Below are 20369 nucleotides of genomic sequence, written 5' to 3' on the forward strand. Positions count from 1 at the left end.
TGAGCCCACCTAAGAGAGGAAAACCCACCTCCTCCCCTCCCAATCCCTGTTTCCACCCACACACTCCGTGCAGGTCCATCACACTGCTTATAGATGCTGAGCTGGTGAGAATGGGCAGCCAAAGCTTGATCTGCACCAGTTTTACAGTGACGTGACACTGCGTCCTGATATCCCCAACCAGGATTTATGGCACCTCTTCTGACATTTCCCACTTTGGGGTATTGGATCTCACAATCCAATAAAGCAGCCCCACAAACACGTTTATATCTCTTGGCAGTAATATCCCAGGGCACCAGAATGCACCGCGCAGCAGAGAACTTAACGGTGTGTCATAATCTTTACAGAACAAATGTTCCATTAAAAATGAATTTGGAAATTTCTACCTTAATACTGTAAGAACCTTCAACTCATTTTCTTGTAACTATTAAGTGAATTTAAGCCCCATATGTTCGCTATATCCACTACAACATTGTGCAAACAAAACCCCTGAAGAGATATGGAAGACAGACTTGAGCACAGATTTGGCTTGAGTCTCACGGAGAACTGAGAAATAAGATTAAAACCATTACATGACAAGCTACTGCTGCACACTGCCAAGCATTACTCCTCGAGCCATTTACAGTAACTTAATTCACTTCTTCAAAGCTAAAATAAAATGTTAATGCTTATAATAAGCTTACAGACATACTATTTCCATATTTTAGAGCCCTCACAAAGTTGCCCCACAGAGCACTAATAGGGCTGGAGTGCACCATGGAACAGGATGGTGCCCACAGGAGCGCAGCACGTTTCCTGTTTCACTGGTGTGAAAGCTGCCCTCTCCTCTCCCCAGCACACAGGACTTCCCATAGGGAGCATGGATCAAAAATCCCCAGCCTCACCCCAGGTCTCCCCCATGTGCCAACCACATGGACCTTCTCCTATCAGTTGAGACTGGAGACAATGCTTGAAGCCCTTCACGGCCCAATAATTCCAACTAAAACAGTTGAGCTTGGAAGGGATACTGCTTGAACCCAACTGTTTTGTGCTTCCTATGCAAAGAGTGGTCAAAGCCACATCAGCACGATGCTGAAGCTCTTCTGAGCTTGCAATTAACAGAGAACAGCCCAAGGAGAGCTAAAGCTACAGCCTGCCCTGTGGTCACATCACAGGGGGCTTACAGACACTCCCGGCCATCTCTTCCTACAGCCACGGCCCCTACACAGGGAACGGGAGCAGCCTGGGAGAGCACCCACCACCCTGCTACTAATCCTGCAGGGGCCACCATCATTTATTAACCAGCTTGGCTCACCTCAAAAGAAGCTGAAATTAAAGAGCAGCCCTTGCTGTGAAATCTTCCCAGCTGCTACAAGGCTGCATCCAGCAGAGCTGATGTGATGTGGCCACAGGAGCATCTGAGCAATACAGGATGCCCAGGTACATCCTGGGTACCTAGGCAAGCGTGGTGGGCTGCAGCATGGAAGCACCTCATATTTTAAGGTTATCATCATCCCTGAATTTCTACCTAGGCAAAGCTTCGTGTTTAAATTCAGCGTTGAAGCTGTTTGCTAAGAAACTGGTTGTCAGTTACTGGCAGTGATACCATGCAGTGCCTCTTAGACATGGCTCAGACTCCACCAGGATCCTGCTGATCTGCTCCCGGGGCTGGTCATGAAGCTCCAGAGCAACAGGACAGAGCACAAGACCAGGGTCCACAAATGTACAGGTAAGCACGATGTCCCAGAGCGTACATGCACACCGGGTTAGATGGGCACAACCAGGCAGACCCAGACATGCCTGCGGCCAACCTCGCAATGAGCAGGAGACAGCCTTGTTGCCAAAGAATGGCCAGACACCTGCAGAGCAGTGTAGGTGAGCAGCAACACTGAAAACGTGTCCAGTTCACCTCCAAAGACACCGAGCGGCAGGGAAGGCCTCCATGGAGAGAAGCAGCACACTGCTGTGGAACTCCATGTCCTGTCTCCAGCTCACCTGCACCCAACCTTTCCTATAAACGCTGCTTCGCCCACACAATCTGACTTCCACTTGCTTATTTTATATCAGACACAACATCTTTCCCCACGCGTTTCCACCTCCTGCCTCACCATAGCGCACAGGGTTTGGCTTAGCACAATCTGTTTATGAAAGTCACCAAGATGGTCATCACACAAGCACATGGGACTTTTCCATGCCTTCATAATTCTCTTAAGAGTGTTTTGGATAAGTTTCCCTTATCTCATGTAGCTAAGCTATATGCAGGCTGGAAACAAACCGAGTTCCCCTGTGATCCTTTAGACTCAGACCAGGCAAGGAGCCAGCACTGCTCAGGGTCAGGAGACCATTCCTCTACTGTTGTTTTTTGATATTTCTCAACATACTCAGGCAGAGTGGAAGGGCTGCCCTGCCAGAAGGCTACACCCAAGCACCTGGCAGCACATGGAAAAGCCTAACCACAACCTAACCACAGAGAAACATCCGTTCCTTCCCCTCCCCACCCTTTCGCAAACAAAAAACCATCATTATTTTCAGTTTCAGAGCTCAAGGCAAGTGTCATTTGGTATTCTTCAGAGGAGTGTTTGCTGAGAAGTTGCTGCCTTCAAGGGGAAATCTGTTGCTCAAGTCTGTACAGCACGCCAAGGTCATTCTCCTCTTGTCCCACTAACGATGAAGGAGAAAGCTTAATGAAAAGGAGGAAAGCTGGGAAGATCTCCCATGGCCTGTGGCACACATGGTCTCATCTGGTGAGATTTCCAGGACACCTGAGCCAGCTTCATGTGTTTCATGCTGGATTTCAAGAGACTCCATGCTTCATCAGCAAGGACAGAGCCCTCCACTCACAGAATCACAGAAGATCCCCAGTAGGAAGGGACCCTAAAGGAACCCTGGGCCCAGTCCCGGCCCCACACAGCACCCCCAGCCCTGTGTCACAGCGGTGTCCCAGCGCTCCCTTTGACAGCTCGGGGCCGTGCCCACCGCCCTGGAGAGCAGTGCCATGCCCACCGCCCTCTGAGGCACAGCCTTGCCCTCACCCCCCGGCCTTCCCCTGCTGCAGCTCCATGCCATCCCCTCAGCCCGTCGCTGTCACAGAGCAGAGCTCAGCGCTGCCCTCCACTCCCTGTGAGGAGCTGCAGCTGCCATGAGGCCTCCCCTCAGCCTGCTCTGGGCCCACCAGCCCGAGGGGCCTCGGCTGCCCCTCACACCCCTTGTCCTACGGGCCCTTCCCCATCTCTGCAGCCCTACTTTGGAGGCTCTCTGATAGTTTTAAGTCCTTCTGACATGATGGTGCCTAAATGTGCATGCAGTGCTTGAGGTGACAGTCCACACACTGCACGTGCAGGAACTGACCCACACCACCCCAGCCCTGGTTCGAGCTGAGCTCCCAGCACTATCTTAGCATATGTGTGCCAGAGGAGGGCAATATTAACTGCTGTACGCACCCAATGAGCGGATTAATTACTTGATAATCAGCATAACCCAGTCCCATAACAAAGCCCTTAAAATCCACCTCCTCCTGTGGCAGTTTGCTGCCGCCAGGTCTCGGCTCTGTGTAGGAAAGGCGGCCATCTCACCACCTTCCCCAGCTGCCCGTTTCTGAGCACAGGGCAGCACGTGGAGTGACAAACCCTGCTTCAGGATGGGTAGATTTTAACCCAGAGTGCTGAGCAACAGAGGTGGAGGGCACAGCTGAGCACACACATCAGGCGGGCAGGCAGGCTAACCGTGGCAATGCAGCCCAACCCTCCCCTGCATTCACATCACCGCTAACCCAACTGTTCCTGAGCTCATCCCACCCACCTCCTCCAATATCTTACTGACTCACGCAGAACACAGCCCCGGCAGGCTGTTCATACCTCCAAAAATACACTGAGAGCCTACATGTATAGCAGAGCCAGGGTGCAGCACACCCAAACCCCAGCTGTCCACAGCTCAACCAAACCAGGGCTTACAAAGCCCAAGCCCTGATGTAAATACTTCCCCAAAATGAGACAATTTCACCACCTTCCCAAAATAGGAGGGGAGATATTGGAAATCCCCCACCACAAACATATTCCAGGTCTGGAAAACATATACAAGTGCACAAGAGCCTTTGCGCAGAGAGGAATAAAGGACACGTTTAAGGATGCTTATGAGCAATTGCTAGTCCTTCCCATGGAGGGCTTTGCTGCTATCAGACCGTCCCAGCAGCCACTGATTCACATCCTCAGAAAGCACCGTTGGGCAATAAACCACTAACTGCCTTTTTTTTCTTTTTCCCCCAAACAAAAAAGCCAAACACACGCAAAAACCATCCAGGGCAGGAAGCAGACTGCTGACAAGCACTTCCCATGCACTCTCTGGGCAGTAACTCCAGCAGAGCAGTGAGGGAAGGCTCCATCAGCCACGTGAGAGGTTTCAGAGCTGGGGACATGAGGGACAGCACAAGGCACGAGCTGCAGCAGCTCCTGCACCACAGCTCTGGGCTGTGTGGAGATCACCTGTGCAGCAGCAGCTCCACGCTTGGTCTGCACCTCCTCTCTCAGACCTACACGAGCCACCCATCCCCATGGTGAGCCCTCCCTTCTCTGTTTGACCTCCACCTGCCTGGGATACTGCAGAGCAACCTGCCTGGGAACAGCTGCTCTTCCTTTGGTTTAAAAGGCAGCGGTCAGTGTAAGCATTCTATGTCATTATTAGATCCTAAACAGCTTTTGTGGAGTTAATCTTCATTATAACTCCCTCGGACAGGCTGGTAAACCCTTAGCAAGCACACTGCTGTGGCCAGGGTCGTATAAATATCCAGACACACACAGATACCAGCCTGGGGATTAAATTCACCTCCAGATTGTTTTGTTCCCCTCCGAGGAAGACTTGGCAAGCAGGGAAAGCCTGCCTCGTTATTTCAGGAGTTATGCGCTACAGACTTACAGGGGTGAGAAATCACAGCCTTCCTGCTGCAGGAGTTGGCGCAGGGTTTTCCACAAATAAACCTTCTCAGCATGTTTTTCTGCAAGAGAAGCCAAGCTTCCGTGCCATCGGCGCTCAGCCCTGCCTAACAGGCAGGCACAAATTCCTTATATTCCCGATTAAATCAACCCAGGAATTTTTCTTTGCTTTTTTTTTTTTAGTTTTGGTGATGGCAGAGGTTGTTGGGGGTTTTTCGGAGCAGATTTCAGAGCAAGTGTACCATCTTCCCAGGGCAGCCCTGTGCACACTGCGAACAGATGGCTTGTGTAGCAGTGCGCATTACAAGTGATGGAGCACCAGCCTCCAGCCTGCTAATGCAGGGAGACTCAAGATGTAATAAACCCACCCATGATTAGGTTTCCTTCTCTCTGAGCAGAACAGCGCTGTCTCTCTCCCTCTCATTTGTGTTTTCCAGAGATCCCTTTCACCACAAAGCCTCGGCAGGTCCAGAAAGGTCAGTTTGGGGGCAAACCTGAGCAAAGTTGAAGGCCAAGCAGTCTGATGAACACAGTGCTTCAAACTCAACAGGTACCATCCCAGACCTCCCAGAGCAGAGCTCTGTGCCGCAGAAAGCAGCTGGAGGTAAAGGGCTTCCTCATCCCACCGGGCAGAGCGCCACGCAGAGCTCCGTGCATCCCACCCCACTCCAGGGAAGGAGCACAGCAGTATCCACAGCACCTGCAGTCCTCAGGACACAACCCCGCCTTATCAACAGGCTCCCTTTGTGGGCCTCATTCTGAAGAAGAGGACAGGCTGACGTCTGAGGACCAGATAGATATCTGCAGATTAATAATCTGCAGATCCCAGTGGAAAGGCAGCTTTAAAACACCCTTTTGCCTCTCCGTTTTGGCAGACAGACAAACATTAATTCCTCACCTCATGCTTTGCCTGCCAAAGTGGTATTAGGGCTTGCACACATGCACAAAGCTCCTTCACCCCAGGCACAGTCACAATTAATAAATTATGTTAGCAGCAGCAACAGGCACATCTGCCCTTGGGAGATGCTGCTCTATCCTTCCCATGGTCCTTGAGGTCACCACAGTTTGAGACCAATTTGACTTGTATGCCCATCTCTCCTCCCCGTGCTCTGCAGACATGCAGTCAGGAGCTGATCAAAGGGAAAATAACTGTGAAAGCAAACTACCAAGTGGCTTTTAACTCATTTACCCACACAAGCACTAAGGAAGGGGCCTGAAGTGGCACTGAGTTGCAAGAAGACACCTCATAGGCTTGTGAGTGCCACTCCTGCAGCTGGGCTTACCCTTTTAGCAAGAGCAGCAGTTGAAGGGTGAGAAAAAGCAGGCTTATGGAAGAACACCCGTTGCCGAGTTGTTTCCATACACTTGCTTACCTTTTTAGGTGGTGGATCAGTACATATTAAGGCTGTAGGAAGGCTTTTTTAGTCAATGTGCTCTTAAAAAAAAAAAAAACAACACCCAATCCTGTTATGAAAAGCATTTTCGAAGACCACTCATAAAAGAGCATTCAATTTCATGCAAGGACCAGCCTGTAGTGACCCAAGATGTCCCTATGCACACTGCCAACACACATTATCATATTCACATGGGGATGCTTAGGAGCAACAGCACAGGTCATGGGGCTTTTTAGTGAGGCTCTGGACTCTCCTCAACCAACCAGCCTGGGAAGCTTGTGCTTTGGAGCAGAACAAGCTCAAGCCTACCTCTGCATTATAGCTACTGAGCTGCAAGGCAAGGACTATTCCCCCAAAAAATCACCAACCCAGAAGATCCCAGCACTGCAGGCTGGCAGCTGAGCAATCAAGACCCCCAGATCCCAACACTCTGCTTCTGTTAACCACCGCTTCTCAGCTCCCCACCCTGCTTCCAGATGAGATTACCACCAAGAGCCACTTCTGGCAAGCTCTCTTCTACCTGCAGTCAAGCCTCAGCTCCCTCCCTGCTGCAAACAGCTCTGCAGAACAGCTCATTTCTCTTGATTACTTAACTAGAGGCTTCCTGGCTTTTCTCTCACTGCCCACTGCAATAATGTGCATCTATCAGACTCGAAGGAAAAAAGAATATGAAAGCTCTGGCCCAGCAGGAAATGCCAAGATGTGTTTTTCAGTCTTTCAGCTCCAGAAATCACCAAATCATAGAACCACAGAATGGCCTGGGTTGCAAAGGCCCGCAGTGCTCATTGAGTTCCAACCCCCCGCTATGTGCAGGGTCGCCAACCAGCAGCCCAGGCTGCCCAGAGCCACATCCAGCCTGGCCTTGAATGCCTGCAGGGATGGGGCATCCACCCCCGGATCCTCTTCTTATCTCTCAGCACATAATTTCAGGCTCCTTATTCTACATGCGTGAGGTTTTACACCAAAAGAGAACTTCTTAAACAACCCACTTCAGTCCTTGCTGCTCACCCCCTGATACTCCATAGGTGACAGTCAAAGACAACCACTGAAAGATTACTTCAACCCCATCTTCATATTTAGCACAGACTGATGCAAAATATGATGTTGCCAAGAATTACAGCTTCAGCTCTCCTTTTTTATTACAAAGACTCTGCTTGTTCAGTTCCTCCCCTTTGGAAGCTGACGAAGAAAGAGACTGGAAGGACAATATCTCCAGTATATAGGCTGCTCTCAATCTTCTCAAAGAAAGGAGTCACATGAGGCTAAAACCACTTCCCTGTACATAGTTTAGGCACCGTGCTAACAATTAACCACTACTTTCTTTGCAAATCTTGGCCAAGCTGCCCCTACCCCTCCAGGTCCCACCTTGGGGTGAGGTGAAGCAGTGAGATCCAAGTCCTCCCAGCACAGCTGTGCTATGGCCAGAGGGAGCGTGGGGCAGACACCAGTTCATGAGAGGATGAGCACGAGCAAAATGCCCCACCACAACAACTGCTGGGTCACAAGTGCATCGCAGCTATTGCAGCTACTGGGTAGAGTGCCCCAGGAACAGGCAAGGCTTTGGGCCCGTTTACCTGAGGTCTGTCAGAGCAGCAACAGTAATTGGGCAGAAATATATGTACTTTTTTTATATATGCTGCTGTTCCTGCATGTGGATAATTACAATATCACAGGAAGATCCTTACAACAACTACCTAAAGTACTGACCACACACCAGCCCTGCGCTACTCCTCTGTGTGGAAGGAGCCCACCCCAGTGAGATGGGTCTGCTCCAGCAGCACTGCCCTCACCGTGGTGCACCCAGCTTACAGGAATCGAGCCCCACATCTCCCAAGGAGGGCAAAGCCCACAAGGTGAGCTGTGCTGGCTGCCGGCCACCCCTCACTGCGATGCTCATCCATTTGAGGATGCAATGGGGCACCTCCACCAGCACAGCTTCTCTGCGCCAGGCCTGGCACCTGCATCAGAGCAGCTCTTCCCTTTCAAAGGTTAAAGCTGTTTACTGAAAGGATTAGGAGGGAGGAGATGGTCAACTAGGAGGAAGCAGAGGGGAAGCCATGCGCAATTGTCATGCAGCTGCTTAGCTGCTCCATCGTGACAATCAATGCCCTGACATCTTGTTGGCACAGCCCATGAGAACAACCCATGGAGGCCGAGGGGAGGCCTTATGGCAGCCCACAGAGCCCCTCCCAGGGCACAGAGGGGCAGCACAGAGCTCTGCTCTCTGTGACAGTGATAGGGCTGCGACAAGGCCTGAGGGACAGCACGGAGCCATGGCAGGGGAGGGTCAGCTGCAGTTAGGGAAAAGAGGGTGGTGGGACACGGCTCTCTAACATAGGGTGTGGGTGGTGCTGTGCAGCCAGGAGTGGGACTCAGGGATCCTGGGGGGTCTCTATGAATTTGGGGTTTTTTATGACTCTATCGACCCAACTCATGCACAGGTGGAGAGGTCGTGTGAATGCCCATACCCTGTCAGCACCAGAGCCCAGGGCTTCACTCTCAGCCCACAGAGATGATTTAAAGCCTAATCAGCTGCCCAATACAGCCCCAGTATGACCGCAAACCAGGCTAACAATTTTGAAGACATATGGAGGCTTTGTGCTAGCTTCCCACCATGCAGGAATTGGCACCAGCAGCATGGCAGGGCAAAGATCTCCTCTCTGCAAGAGCCTGCAATGAGCTATATCCTCATTCAAAACACCGCCTCAGGATACAGCCCACGAAGCACCATTTGGGGATAAGCACTGCTGGAGCAGCAGAAAGCTAAGCCACGAGGCTTCAGCTCTGCAGTATGGTCAGCAGTTCAGAAAATAAAAGTAAATTCTGCTATTTTACTACGTTTTCTCTCATTTCAAATAAATGGGGTCTTAAGAGCCAGACACGTGAACACAAAACCCAAAGAGGGATTTCTGTATCACTGTAGAGAAGAACAATTTACATGCTTGATGCAGCAGAGCAACACCACCAAATAAGAACTAATGAGCAAGGCTGTCCCAGCTAAACAGGGTGATTTAGGCAACATCAGAGCTGCCCTTAAAGCAAGACAAAGCATTAATTGGTTTGTGCTCATTTTGCCTTTGCAGCAACAAGTTCAGCTGAGGACATTCAGTGGTGGGAGCAGGTCATGAAGCCAGCTGGGCAAGCAGGCACCAGCATGACTGGCCAGAACTGCTGGGAGGGCTGTGCCCAACTGCCTGACCAGGGCCTCTGAGCAACGGGGAATTCGCCTCCAGACTGCAGGGGCTCTATCAGATACTGGGCCAGCTCATTAGCCAAGTGCTGCTTCTGCACTTACATCAGCTTATTGCCCAAGACAGGGAGAGAGCTTTGCAAACACACAATGGATTTGATGCATTAGCTGAATTCAGCTGTTAAAGGATGAGAGAGCAGACGTGTTTTGGGAAGCGAAGGATGACCCAGGAATTACACTGTCCTCCAAAGGATGACAGAATCTAGGAGGTGGGGTTATATCTGAGCAGTTTTACACGGCCTCATTACTCACCACATAGCCTGCCTTATCTGCATGATTTCTTTAACCTGAATCATCCTCAGTGAACAAACGAGCCCTGCCCAAAGGCAGCTCTAGCACTACTGCAGAAGGACCAGCTGTAGTACAGGCATGTGAGAAGGCATCCAGAACACCAGGCCCTCGTCGTCATCGTTCCCTGAGCTGCACAGCTCCAACCTCTGCTTTGAGAGGACAGCATTCACTGCTCCAAGAAAAGGAAGGAGATATCCAACCAACCCAGGGAACTGGTAACGAGGGTCTTGGGAGAAAAGAGGAGAGGAAAAGGAAAGGAAAAGAAAGAAGAAACGATTTGAGTTAGTAACAGCCAGTACCTTCTGGCCAATGAACCGTGGCTGAAGCAATGAAGCTTGATATTTCCTGAAGCACACACAAACAGAGGTGTTTAAAAAGGTTCTCTAACCCTGTTGTGGGTCACTTACCATAGCCCCAGGGACCACGCTTTGGGTACTACTGACTTTAGGGACAAAGGAGTGAAGATCTTACAGGAAAAAAGTTGTTAGAACTTATTGGAAAAGGAAAAAAAAAACCTCAAGAAACAGCTCCTCAAGAATTCAAGAGTTAAAAGGAAACCAATAAAAAGCACAAACACAAGAGAAGGCACAAAGCTAATTCCAACAAGACTTTACTGGTTCTATAAATGCATTAATGAAGGCAAACAAAGCGTAGCTCTGTTAATCAGCAGGAAGGAGAACAGAGAACATAACAAGACGCCCTACTCAAAGCCTTCTTTGCTTTGTACTTAAGCACTCAAGGATGACTTTCATCAAGCACTGATCTCTTAAACCTTTAAATCTTTATTTTCCAATCTGTGCTTTCCTTGGATCCCTTGCTGAAAGTGCTTTCCTAAAGGTTAACTGTGGAGGGATGTTTGTAACTCCTCAGTCTGTCTCTGCAAGATAAAGGGGACTAATTTGTCACCATGGCTTTGTGGAGGTAGGACCACACATCCTGCTGGGGAGAGCACAGGCACATGATGCTCAGACAGGCTGCTCACGTTCATGTCATTGTTTTACCACTGACCTTTATGAATCCCTATTTATGACCACAGCAGCTCATCTCTACATCTCATTGAAAAGCATACAGCAAGTCATCCTCCAAAAGAATAGAAAACACAAGGGAAGCAGTACCTCCAAGACCTCACAACACACAGAATTGCACCCTATGGCTCTTAAGGATAACTCTCCTCACTCCAGCAAGGAAAAAGGGCTGGGGAAAGACGCTAGCATTCAGGATTTAGGGCTTTGACTGAGGTGCTGCCAACAGGCAGAGGGATGACTCAGCCTTCCAGAAACAGAAGCGGTGAAGGAAAAAGGACAGCACAAAAGATAATCAGATGCACGCCTGAGTCACTAAGAAGATAAGGATGGAGAACAACAGAACAGCAATGGAAAGGGTGAGGTGAGATCAATTAAAAATAAAAAAAGTCTTCTTTTGAGATCCTCTAACAAGGAGTAGAAGCAGGAGTTGAAGAGAGCAAGTGATGTTTCCTTCATTATGAATTCCTTCTGGAACAGGAGATAAGCCAACAGAACAGGGATAGGGAGAAGCCAAGAAACAGCTGAGGAACTAGGGGTCTGTGTTTTGCCCTTACTATGAAGCCCAGCATGCCAGAAAAGCAACCAGGAACCAGACGTGGGATGGCCCATCCAAAGCACCATGAGATCTGCTGCCGCACAAGAAAAGAACACTGCTCCCCCATCTGCTGCTAAAACCCCAGGTCGTTGTTGCTCACCATGCCCGTTGCAGTAGTAGATCCATTTCTCCCTGTTCTGTGTGGGGGTGGTGGATTTTTTCATAATAGCTTTCTCCACGATGGCACTGGGATCTTGCCTCGGTCCCTTCTTCAGAGTCCGTGAGCTCTTCCTGACGCTGCAGACAACGATGACCACCAGGACCAGCAGCAGGAAGAGGACGATCATCCAGGGCAAGTGTTCATTGATGTCGAAGTGCTGGTGGACGTTGGGCGGCCCTCTCCGGGGCGGCCTGTAGGGGATGCTGGACTTCTCACCCCCGGCCATCTCCTGCGCCGGCTGCTTGCCCATTGCTTGGCTGGTGTGCTTGTGCCGGTAGCTCTGTGCCTGGCCAGCGGTGCCGGCGCTGGAGAGGCTCCCAGGAGCACCAACTGTGCCGTTGGCCGAGGTGTCATTGTAGTCGACTGTTGGCTCTGCTGTGCCATTGGACACACGCGGCGCTGGAGAGGAGGAGAGATCAAAAACGGAAGAGTTCAGACCTGCAAGAGAAATGGAGTGGTCAGCATCGCAGCACTAGAGGTGATAGGGCATCATGACTTGGCCCAGGCCCTCTCTGGACATGGCCTGTAGAACAAAACCCAACGTGAGGCAATGAGAAAGGGAAGAGCTGAAATTAAAGTTCAGCTCTACAACAGACAGCTACGTTATAGAGTCAGGCTCGACATCAAGTTGCCCCTTGCTGGTTAACACCAGTGGCAGCTCTTTCACAAAGCGGAGTGATGCTCTTAAGCACTTTGTGTTTGATCCTAATTCAGCATTTCTTGGAAGAGCCGCAGCTTCGAGGGAGCTGGCTTTCCTTTCCTAGCTTATGAACAATACCTTTAATCATGGAAAATCTGGTATTTGGGCTAGAAACACACAAGAGTGCAGAAGCTTACAGTATCTCTCATTCAATCTAAAGAAGCACAAACGCAACCATGCTGCAAACAGGCATGGGTGCTCCAACTCCAGAGCAGGTTTCTGAAGGGACAGAAATGACCCCACTTCTGAGAGCCTCTTTCCCACCTTTATTGAGCTTTCTTACCAACAAGCAGCTCCCACATCCCAGCCAGTACGATGAGAAGAAGGGTTGCTACAGCAAAAACAAGAGCCTACTCTGGAAACTTGGCTTTTACAAATCATGTCTCATCCCAGCTGAGGCAGAGCGTGGGTGTAGCCATCTGTAATGTGATTTTTGTCTCTGACTCGGTTACCCAAAACACTCTGACCAGTATACAAACAGGGAAACCACCAACTTTTATCTAATTGTCTACAGTTGATATCAAAGTTCAGGGAACCCTCCCTTCCTCTCCCAGTGACGCACCAACGTCAAACTGCGCTTTGAGTCCTAACAAACGAGAAGTAATGGCCCTACCACTGTCAACACTTCCTTGGGTGTAAAGGGCATCAAAAGTTGTATTTTGTTGTTAAAATGCAACATTTCAGACACCATAGGATGTGCTGAGCACCACCTCAAGAAGAGTCCTACAGCACTTCTACAGCCAGCCACAGCTACAGCAGCTCTGCTGAACATAGCAGCACACTGCCCTGGGGGTCTCTGGGTGGTCACCTGCCTGTGTACAGATAAGATGAAGACTACAGTGATCTGCCATTTCTGATTAAGTGAGAGAATGTGCAATTCAAGTCAGTTTTCCCCATCAGTGATAAATAATAGAAGTCCCCGTGCTTAAAGAAAGGAAGTTAATAAGCACAGCCCAGGTTCCTAGAGCCCTGTTCTGGCAATGGTTCCCATTCAGACCAATACAGTGGCACAGTGCAGGGTAAAAGGAGCCAGGGAAAGCACAGGCACAAAAGCAACAAACCCACCAGGAAACCAGTCTGGTGGAGAGAAGCTCTCCTCTCCTTGCTGGGGTTTCTCTGCCACACTTGCTCTCTGCTCACGTTTGCCACAGACACAAAGACTTGTGGCAGCACAACACACAGATGGGAAAAGCAGGTGGGAACACGTTGTTCTTTTAATCCAAAGAGCAGGACAGCCAGAAGTCCAGTCATCAGCAAAGTCTCAGGGAAAACATTACTAAACCTAGTTTAACACAAGCAATGGTAACCTGGTGTACTCCACAGCTGCGTTCTGGCCAAAAAGCAAAGCACCACCCACACCGTGAATCAGGTTGCCCTTCAACAGCCTAAAAACAACCACAGCCGAGGCAGGAACGCAGCCCTGTGAGCAAAAACACAGCCGTATTGCACTGGGGACATTACCTTTGGGAAGGTAAGCTGTTGGTGGAGCTTCGTAGGTCTCCCCATCCGCCTGGGCATCCGACGAAGTCAAAGACGTGTTTGGAAGAGATGCCGGAGAGCCGCAGACGTTGTCGCTTTCCTTCGTCCCCGGCTTCACCACCACCATGTTTTTCCCAAAGCAGTCAGTGTAGGTTTTGCACTTCATCACACTAGAAGGCACATCAGAAAAGGTACCCCGAGGGCACGGCTTGCACCTCACGTCTTCTGTCTCGGTTCCTTTCTTGCGGACGCCCCAGCCGACCGGGCACACCGTGTAAGGGACGCAGGTATCGTTAATCTGAAACGTACCCGACAGGCAAGTGCACTCACGGTCGGTCAAGGCAGTGCAATGAGTTTTCTCAATCATTGGCAGTTCACAGGGTTTTCTGCATGGGTGGCATCGCTCTATGCCGTTCTCGTGCTTAGTAAAGGTCCCATCCGGACAAGGGCTGCACTCTCTTAAGGTACTCTTCGTGCAGTGCTTGGACACGTAGGTTCCCGCGGGGCATTTGTCGCAGATCAGCTCCTGGTTGGTGGCACGGTCCAGGTGGAGGTACTTGCCAGCAGGGAGGCTCACGGCGTTCTGCTCCGAGGTCAGCTTGGGCTGAGCGTCAGCAGTGCCAAGGAACACGAGCAACTGAAAGACAGACGTAAAACATCAGTCCAAGCAGCGTGCACCCGCAGACCTCTACCAAATACCTTCGGCACCCCGTGTGGGACCACGGGGGATATCCCAGAGCTGTGAGACTGCAGAGGAGGTCCTGCACCACATCGGGGTGGGACGACGGAGCGCGTTCTGGCTGCTGCACCAGCACCCTGGCTCAGAGATGGTGACCGGGGCATTACAAACCAGCTACAATTCCTTGAATCTGACACCACGCTTCCCGGCGAGCCTCTGCATCATTGACACTGCAAGCTGCCAGGGCAGTGAGTGCTGCCATCTGTGCCTCAGCATACAGCCCCCTGAGAGCGCTCCGACCAGCTCTGCATTTCAAGGCTGAGAGGTCCCAGCAGGAGCCAGGAAAGCAGCACCCATGCAGGTGGCAGCACTGACCCACGAAATTGTCTTCCTCTGAGCATTAAGCAGCACTTGCTCAAACATCTGCCTTTTTAAATAACACAGAGCAGGTCGAAACCTGGGCTAGCACATGACCTCTCAGCCCTCCTACCCTGGCACAACCCACACACGCTTGTGCAAGCAGCATGGCTCTGGGGGCTCTGCTTCCAGCCTCCACCTTGACCGCAGAATGGCTTGGGTTGGAAGGGACCTCCAAGCTCACCCAGCTCCATCCCCTGCTGTGGGGTCAGGCAGCAGCTCAGGCTGTGTGGAACCACCAGCCTGGCCTGGAGCACCTTCAGGGATGGGCACCCACATCTTCCCTGTGCCACGGCCTCACCACTTGAAACCAGCCTTAATCACAACAGGAAAGGAAAAAATGACACTATTCTTAAGCTCCTGTAGGGGCTCTGCTGTAACATAGTTCCTCATTGCATCACACACAGGTAAAAGGTTTCAAGTTCTAGACACCCAACAGCAGCCAGCTGGGCTCACCGATGACTGTACCTACATCCAGCCCCATGGTTTTATTTCCTCAGCCCCATGTGCTGACTCCAACAGGCTGCTCCATGGCCAAGGGCGCAGCAGGACCTCTGCTTCCTCAGGAGACCTCTGCACCGCACACAGAGCATCAGCTATGCCCGCAGAAGCAACACGCAGAGAACAAAAGGCAGCTCCAGAGCGGCTGCCCCAGCCTTACTCAGCACACAAAGCAGCTGGAGACGCATTTCTAAGCAGCAGCAGGCTGAGTTCAGAGGGAACCTTGGATTTCCAAAGGTGATTTCTCACCCTGAAGGCAGACAGAGCACAGACCCTACTGCTTTTCAGAGGCACAGCCACAGACATAAATCACCTTGCTGAGCTGCACAGGACCTTGCTTTTGCTCCGCTACATACCCCGGGCTATCAGCCAGCAAGAATATATTAAACAAGAGCCTCCACCAACATGACTCTGCAGAACACATCGCAGCAGAGCTGCAAGCTGCGCCGCGTCATTTTTGGTGCAGTCTCTCTTCCTGGAAAACACACAGCCCTGCACGGCCGTTCTGTCCCACCTGCTGAATAACGCATGGCCGTGCAGAACACTTCAGGTCTGTGCCATTTTCCCGAAGCAGCAATCACAGAGGCGGCGGCGGCAGACGGGCCTGCAGGAGCTGACAAGGAGCCTGCAGTGGCCAGGCCAATTACTGCACATCAAATTAAAACAAAGAGCGAGGCTGCTGTGGCAGGCACTGCCGGCTCACACCACGCTTCCCCCCGCCTCCCCGAGATGTGAGTGCACAAAGCACTACAGAAACCTGCCACCCTGAGCTCCTTGACACTGCGCCCAATTAGCAAACCAGATGCAACAGGATCCAGCTCGCAGGGCTTGCTGCTGCCCTGTGCGGGGACACGAGCCCATGCCATCATCCCTGTGCTGGGCCAGCAGCTTTGGGGCACAGGAATCTCCACACCTACGGACAGCATCGTCACAGCAGGGGAAGGCTCAGCAGCACCGAGCAACTGAGCAGCTTTGATGCGGACCGGTGCTTCTGCTCCCTAAAAATAACCACTGCTGAGATCAGGAGGCTGGCACTGCTTGTGGCTCTGAGAGCAGGAGGAGGGCATGTACAGCAGGAGGAGGGCATGTACAGCAGGACGTTTGCCAGCCACAGCCACTGTCCTCAGTGACTGCTCCTGGGACGATGCACGCAGCTTTAGAGGCAGAAGCACCGGGATAAGGAAGGAAGCCCTACCTGCCATCAACCTCTGGTTCATTACACCCATACCAGAGAAAGAGCACAGAGTAACACAGCCCACAGTGCAGCTATTCATGTGCAGGCGGCTCCAAACACCCACCCTGAAGGCTCCCAGGTCCCGCACAGCTCAGAGCCCACATCACTGCCCGTCTGCCCCAACCCATCCCAGCACCTGGAGGACTCACACAGGAGAAGCAGCTGGGAAGCAACCAGCCCTGGAGCCAGCAGCCAATGCAGGCACGACCCAGCATACAAGCAGGAGCTGGATGAGTCAGTCCTAATGCTCACTGTCAATGCAGCGCTGCTATCATCCCGTTCAGTGACCACACATTGATCCACGCATCGCACAGACCCAACAAGCAACGCAAAGTCAACAGTTTGTACAGACCCCATGCAGCTACGCGGGACGCAGCAGGCTGCGCACAGCCGGGCTGCCCCATCCCCGCAGGTACCCGAGGCCACGGACGGGCCCTGGGCCTGAGCCGGGCGGTGGCACCGGAGGACCACGGTATCATCAGCTGCTCACTGATCAGCTGGGGAACGTTTCTGAGGGAGAACTGTGAGGTTCCCTGGAGCAGCCGAAGCACCGCCGCCCACCGCAGCCTGGCACAGGTGGGGGCTGCACAGCCCGCATCTCTGCAAGGAGGGGAAGCCGCGCCAAGCAGGGAGCAGTGCCGGTGAGGACGGCCCCCAGTCTGACGGTAACCGAGACACGAGGAGCCCATCTCGTGCCGGAAGGATCAGGCCACCGGCTGCCAAGAAGCTGCTGCGCTGAGGCTCTCCATGAACAGCTGCTTCTTCATTAAAAGCAACACCTTATTTCTGCCGGCCCGGGCTTACCGAAGGTGACAGTGTGCCACATCAGCGGCACGGCTGCTCCCGAGGGGCAGCGCTTCTGCAGCGCTGCGGCTCCCGGCGCTGCCCAACGCCCCGCGCCGCGATGCCAACGTCCCGGCGATGGGGACGGCATCCCCGCGGGGCACCCACGGCCACGCCGAGTTCCGCTCAGCGCCCCGAGCGGGGACGCCGTTCCTCGGGGAACGGAACGGAAGGGAAGGCGTTGGGCTGTTCCTTACCCCGATTCCCGCAGAGCCGGGACTGCGGGAGCCAACGCGCTGCCGGTTACACAACCGCGCCGCACCGCTGCGGCGCCAATGGCCGACCCTCCCAACGCGACCCCCCTCAGCACGATGGGTTTTCGCCCTCGAGCGCTGAGCCGGGAGGAGAACGCCGGGATAACGCCGCGTAGGGGGGAGGTATAAATAACAGACAGCATTCGATAACGAAAACAGCAGTCCGGGCGCATCCCCGAAAGCAGCCACGGAAGGAGATGCGGCCCCGCGGGCACACGGCGCGGGGAGGGCTGCGGGCCGCGCGAGTACCCAAACCCAAACCCAAACCCCAACCCCGCCGGCACCACTCACCGGGAGGACGGCGGCCAGCACGGCAGCCCCCATGGTGGCCGGGGCCGCCGCGCCGCAGCGAGCGGGGCGCTGCCCGGTTAGCGGCGGCTCTCCTTCATACGGCGGCGGAGGGGCGGCGCGGGGCCGGCGGCGGCGGCTGCCCGCGGCGGCGGGAGCCCATGGCCGGGCCGGGGAGGGGCCCTGCCGCCCGCCGCGCTCCCACCTGCCTGCGGCGCCGCCGGCTGCGCGCGGGGCGGGGGCGGCGCACGTGGGGCGGTGCGGAGGGGCGGCGCCGGCTGTGTGACGTCACTGCCGCGCGGGAGAGGACGAGGGCGCCCCCTCGCGTGCGTGAGCGGACGGCGGCCCGGACTGCCGTCGTCCCTTCTGTACGGAGGACGGGAAATCTCCAAAAACAAAGATAACTGGAGAATTTCTTGCTATTACAGAAGCACGGGCCTCGTTCTGAGCCTTCCGAAGTGCCCACAAAGCCTTCTGCTGGTGTCAGAGGCTACGACGCTGCTAAAAGGCTCCTTCTCCCCGTCAGGTGGACCTTTTCTTCCTGTATTCCCTCCCATCTGATCCCGGAAGGCAGCGATGACCTCACCGAGGTGATGACCTCAGGGTGCTGAGCTGCCCAGAAGGGAGCCCAGGATGCCCAGGGCTGCTCATAGTGCAACGTGTTGGCACCCAGCGCAGGAGGGACGTGGAGCTGTTGGAGCGGGTCCAGAGGAGGCCACTGAGATGGTCAGAGGGCTGCAGCACCTCTCCTGTGAGGAAAGGTTGAGGGAACTGGGCTTGTTAGGCTTGGAGAAGAGAAGGCTGCGGGGAGACCTCATTGCGGCCTTCCGGTACTTGAAGGGAGTGTATAAACAGGAGGGGGAATGGCTTTTTATGGGGGTGGATGGTGATAGGATAAGGGGGAACGGCTTTAAACTGAGACAGGGGAGGTTTAGGTTGCATTAGGAGGAAGTTTTTCCCCCAGAGGGTGGGAAGGGAGGCGACCCTGCACAGAGCAGGGGGTTGGAACTCAATGAGCATTGTGGCCCTTTGCAACCCAGGCCATTCCATGATTCTGTGATTCTATGATCTTTCTGGTGCAATGTGGGCACAGCAGGCTGGTGATGGGGCTGCAGCCCCCCCAGCCCCACGGGACCGGCCAGCAGCATGGCAGCCTGCTCCGGGTGGCAGAGTGATTGGGAGCACGGAGTGACTCAGGGGATGGGCGATAAGATGGATCCCATTACTGCCATGGATCGGATTCCAATTAGTTCCATCCCCTCTCGGTGATGATTATTTATACTGAACCTACAGGCGGTCCACGGATGATCCAGAAATGCATGGGCTGGCCTGCAGGTCTCCCTCCCCATGGCTGTGACAAACACAGGTCGCACTGCTCAGGCTGCATTGTGCCGTCTACTCCAGAAACTGCTGACGGAATGCTCCTCTCGCAATGCATCGCTGCTGTTCTGCATCCTTGGCAGGAAAATAGAGAAGTGGGTGACCGAGCTCAGTTTCGTGTTCAGTGTTTCTGACGGCTCGAGGAGTTCATGCTCCCTTTGGTTCCTTTTTCCCCTTGTGCCACCCCATGAGTCATGCAAACACAGCCGGTCACGGGCTGCGGGATCAGCCAGGCCACTGAGCTGCTGGCTTGGACAGCACCGAGGGGCTGCTTTTAATCACAGTCAGCAAACCTCACTGCTCGTGTTCAACAGACACCGGTGGGTCTTTACTGAGGTGGGGGTGTGGGCTGGGGAGAGGATGGGGCGATGTGCACCAACCTGCTCGGCCACCAGAAGCCATCTTCTCTGAGGCTGCAGTCTCACTCTTCTTGTGAAGAAAAGCCAATGCTCGTGTTGGTAGAATTGGCACAGAATATACAACGGTTTGAGCAGGAAGGGACCCCCGCGGGCCGTCAGAGCAGCCCTGCAGTGCATGGGGACGGCACAGCTCCGCAGTGCTCACTGCCCGTCCCCCGGCCTTGGCTGTGCGCAGCCGTTGGCTGCTGCTATTGGAGGTGCTCCCCGGAGTTCATGAAATGGAGGAGGTTTCTCCCCAGAAGACACCATCTGGGAACGGTGCGGGATGCACTGCGCAGCTGCTGCTCCGTGGGCCCTGTGGAAGCCAGCAGCCACGTGGGAACGTTTTCACACCACTTGTTTGCGATGAAAGAAGGCAGGCTAGCGGGGCAGATGTAACTGACTTCCAGACTCTCTTATTCTCTGTATGTGGACCATCACTTTCACATCTCCCTTAGAACAGTTCTATTTTCTGATGCTGTTGTAGGAAAATCACCTCTGTGTGAGAAAATTTGCGTTTCCAAATTCCTGTAGGAACCACATCTATCACTTGTGTCAACATAAATGAGGAAGCCAAGCC

General features: G+C 53.2%; 1 protein-coding gene across 4 annotated transcripts in view; it reads right to left on the reverse strand.

The window, feature by feature from the left end:
* The window catches only part of TNFRSF21 (TNF receptor superfamily member 21), a 33071-nt gene extending 14832 nt beyond the window's left edge, over nucleotides 1-18239 (reverse strand). For 2 of the 4 annotated variants that reach the window (XM_046938986.1, NM_001031103.2), the window contains exons 1-3: nucleotides 18015-18239; nucleotides 13778-14432; nucleotides 11557-12054 (exon numbers count right to left, since the gene is read on the reverse strand). In XM_046938986.1, coding sequence (XP_046794942.1) covers nucleotides 11557-12054; nucleotides 13778-14432; nucleotides 18015-18047 — 1186 coding nt within the window. In that variant the 5' untranslated portion in view covers nucleotides 18048-18239. Of the gene's footprint in view, nucleotides 1-11556; nucleotides 12055-13777; nucleotides 14433-14849; nucleotides 14903-15906; nucleotides 15991-18014 lie in introns of those variants that run through there. The other 2 variants (XM_046938987.1, XM_040697267.2) reach the window with 2 other exon arrangements.
* Nucleotides 18240-20369: the final 2130 nt, after the last annotated feature.

This window comes from Gallus gallus, chromosome 3 (genome assembly GCF_016699485.2).
Source record: "Gallus gallus isolate bGalGal1 chromosome 3, bGalGal1.mat.broiler.GRCg7b, whole genome shotgun sequence".
NCBI classification, from domain to species: Eukaryota; Metazoa; Chordata; class Aves; order Galliformes; family Phasianidae; genus Gallus; species Gallus gallus.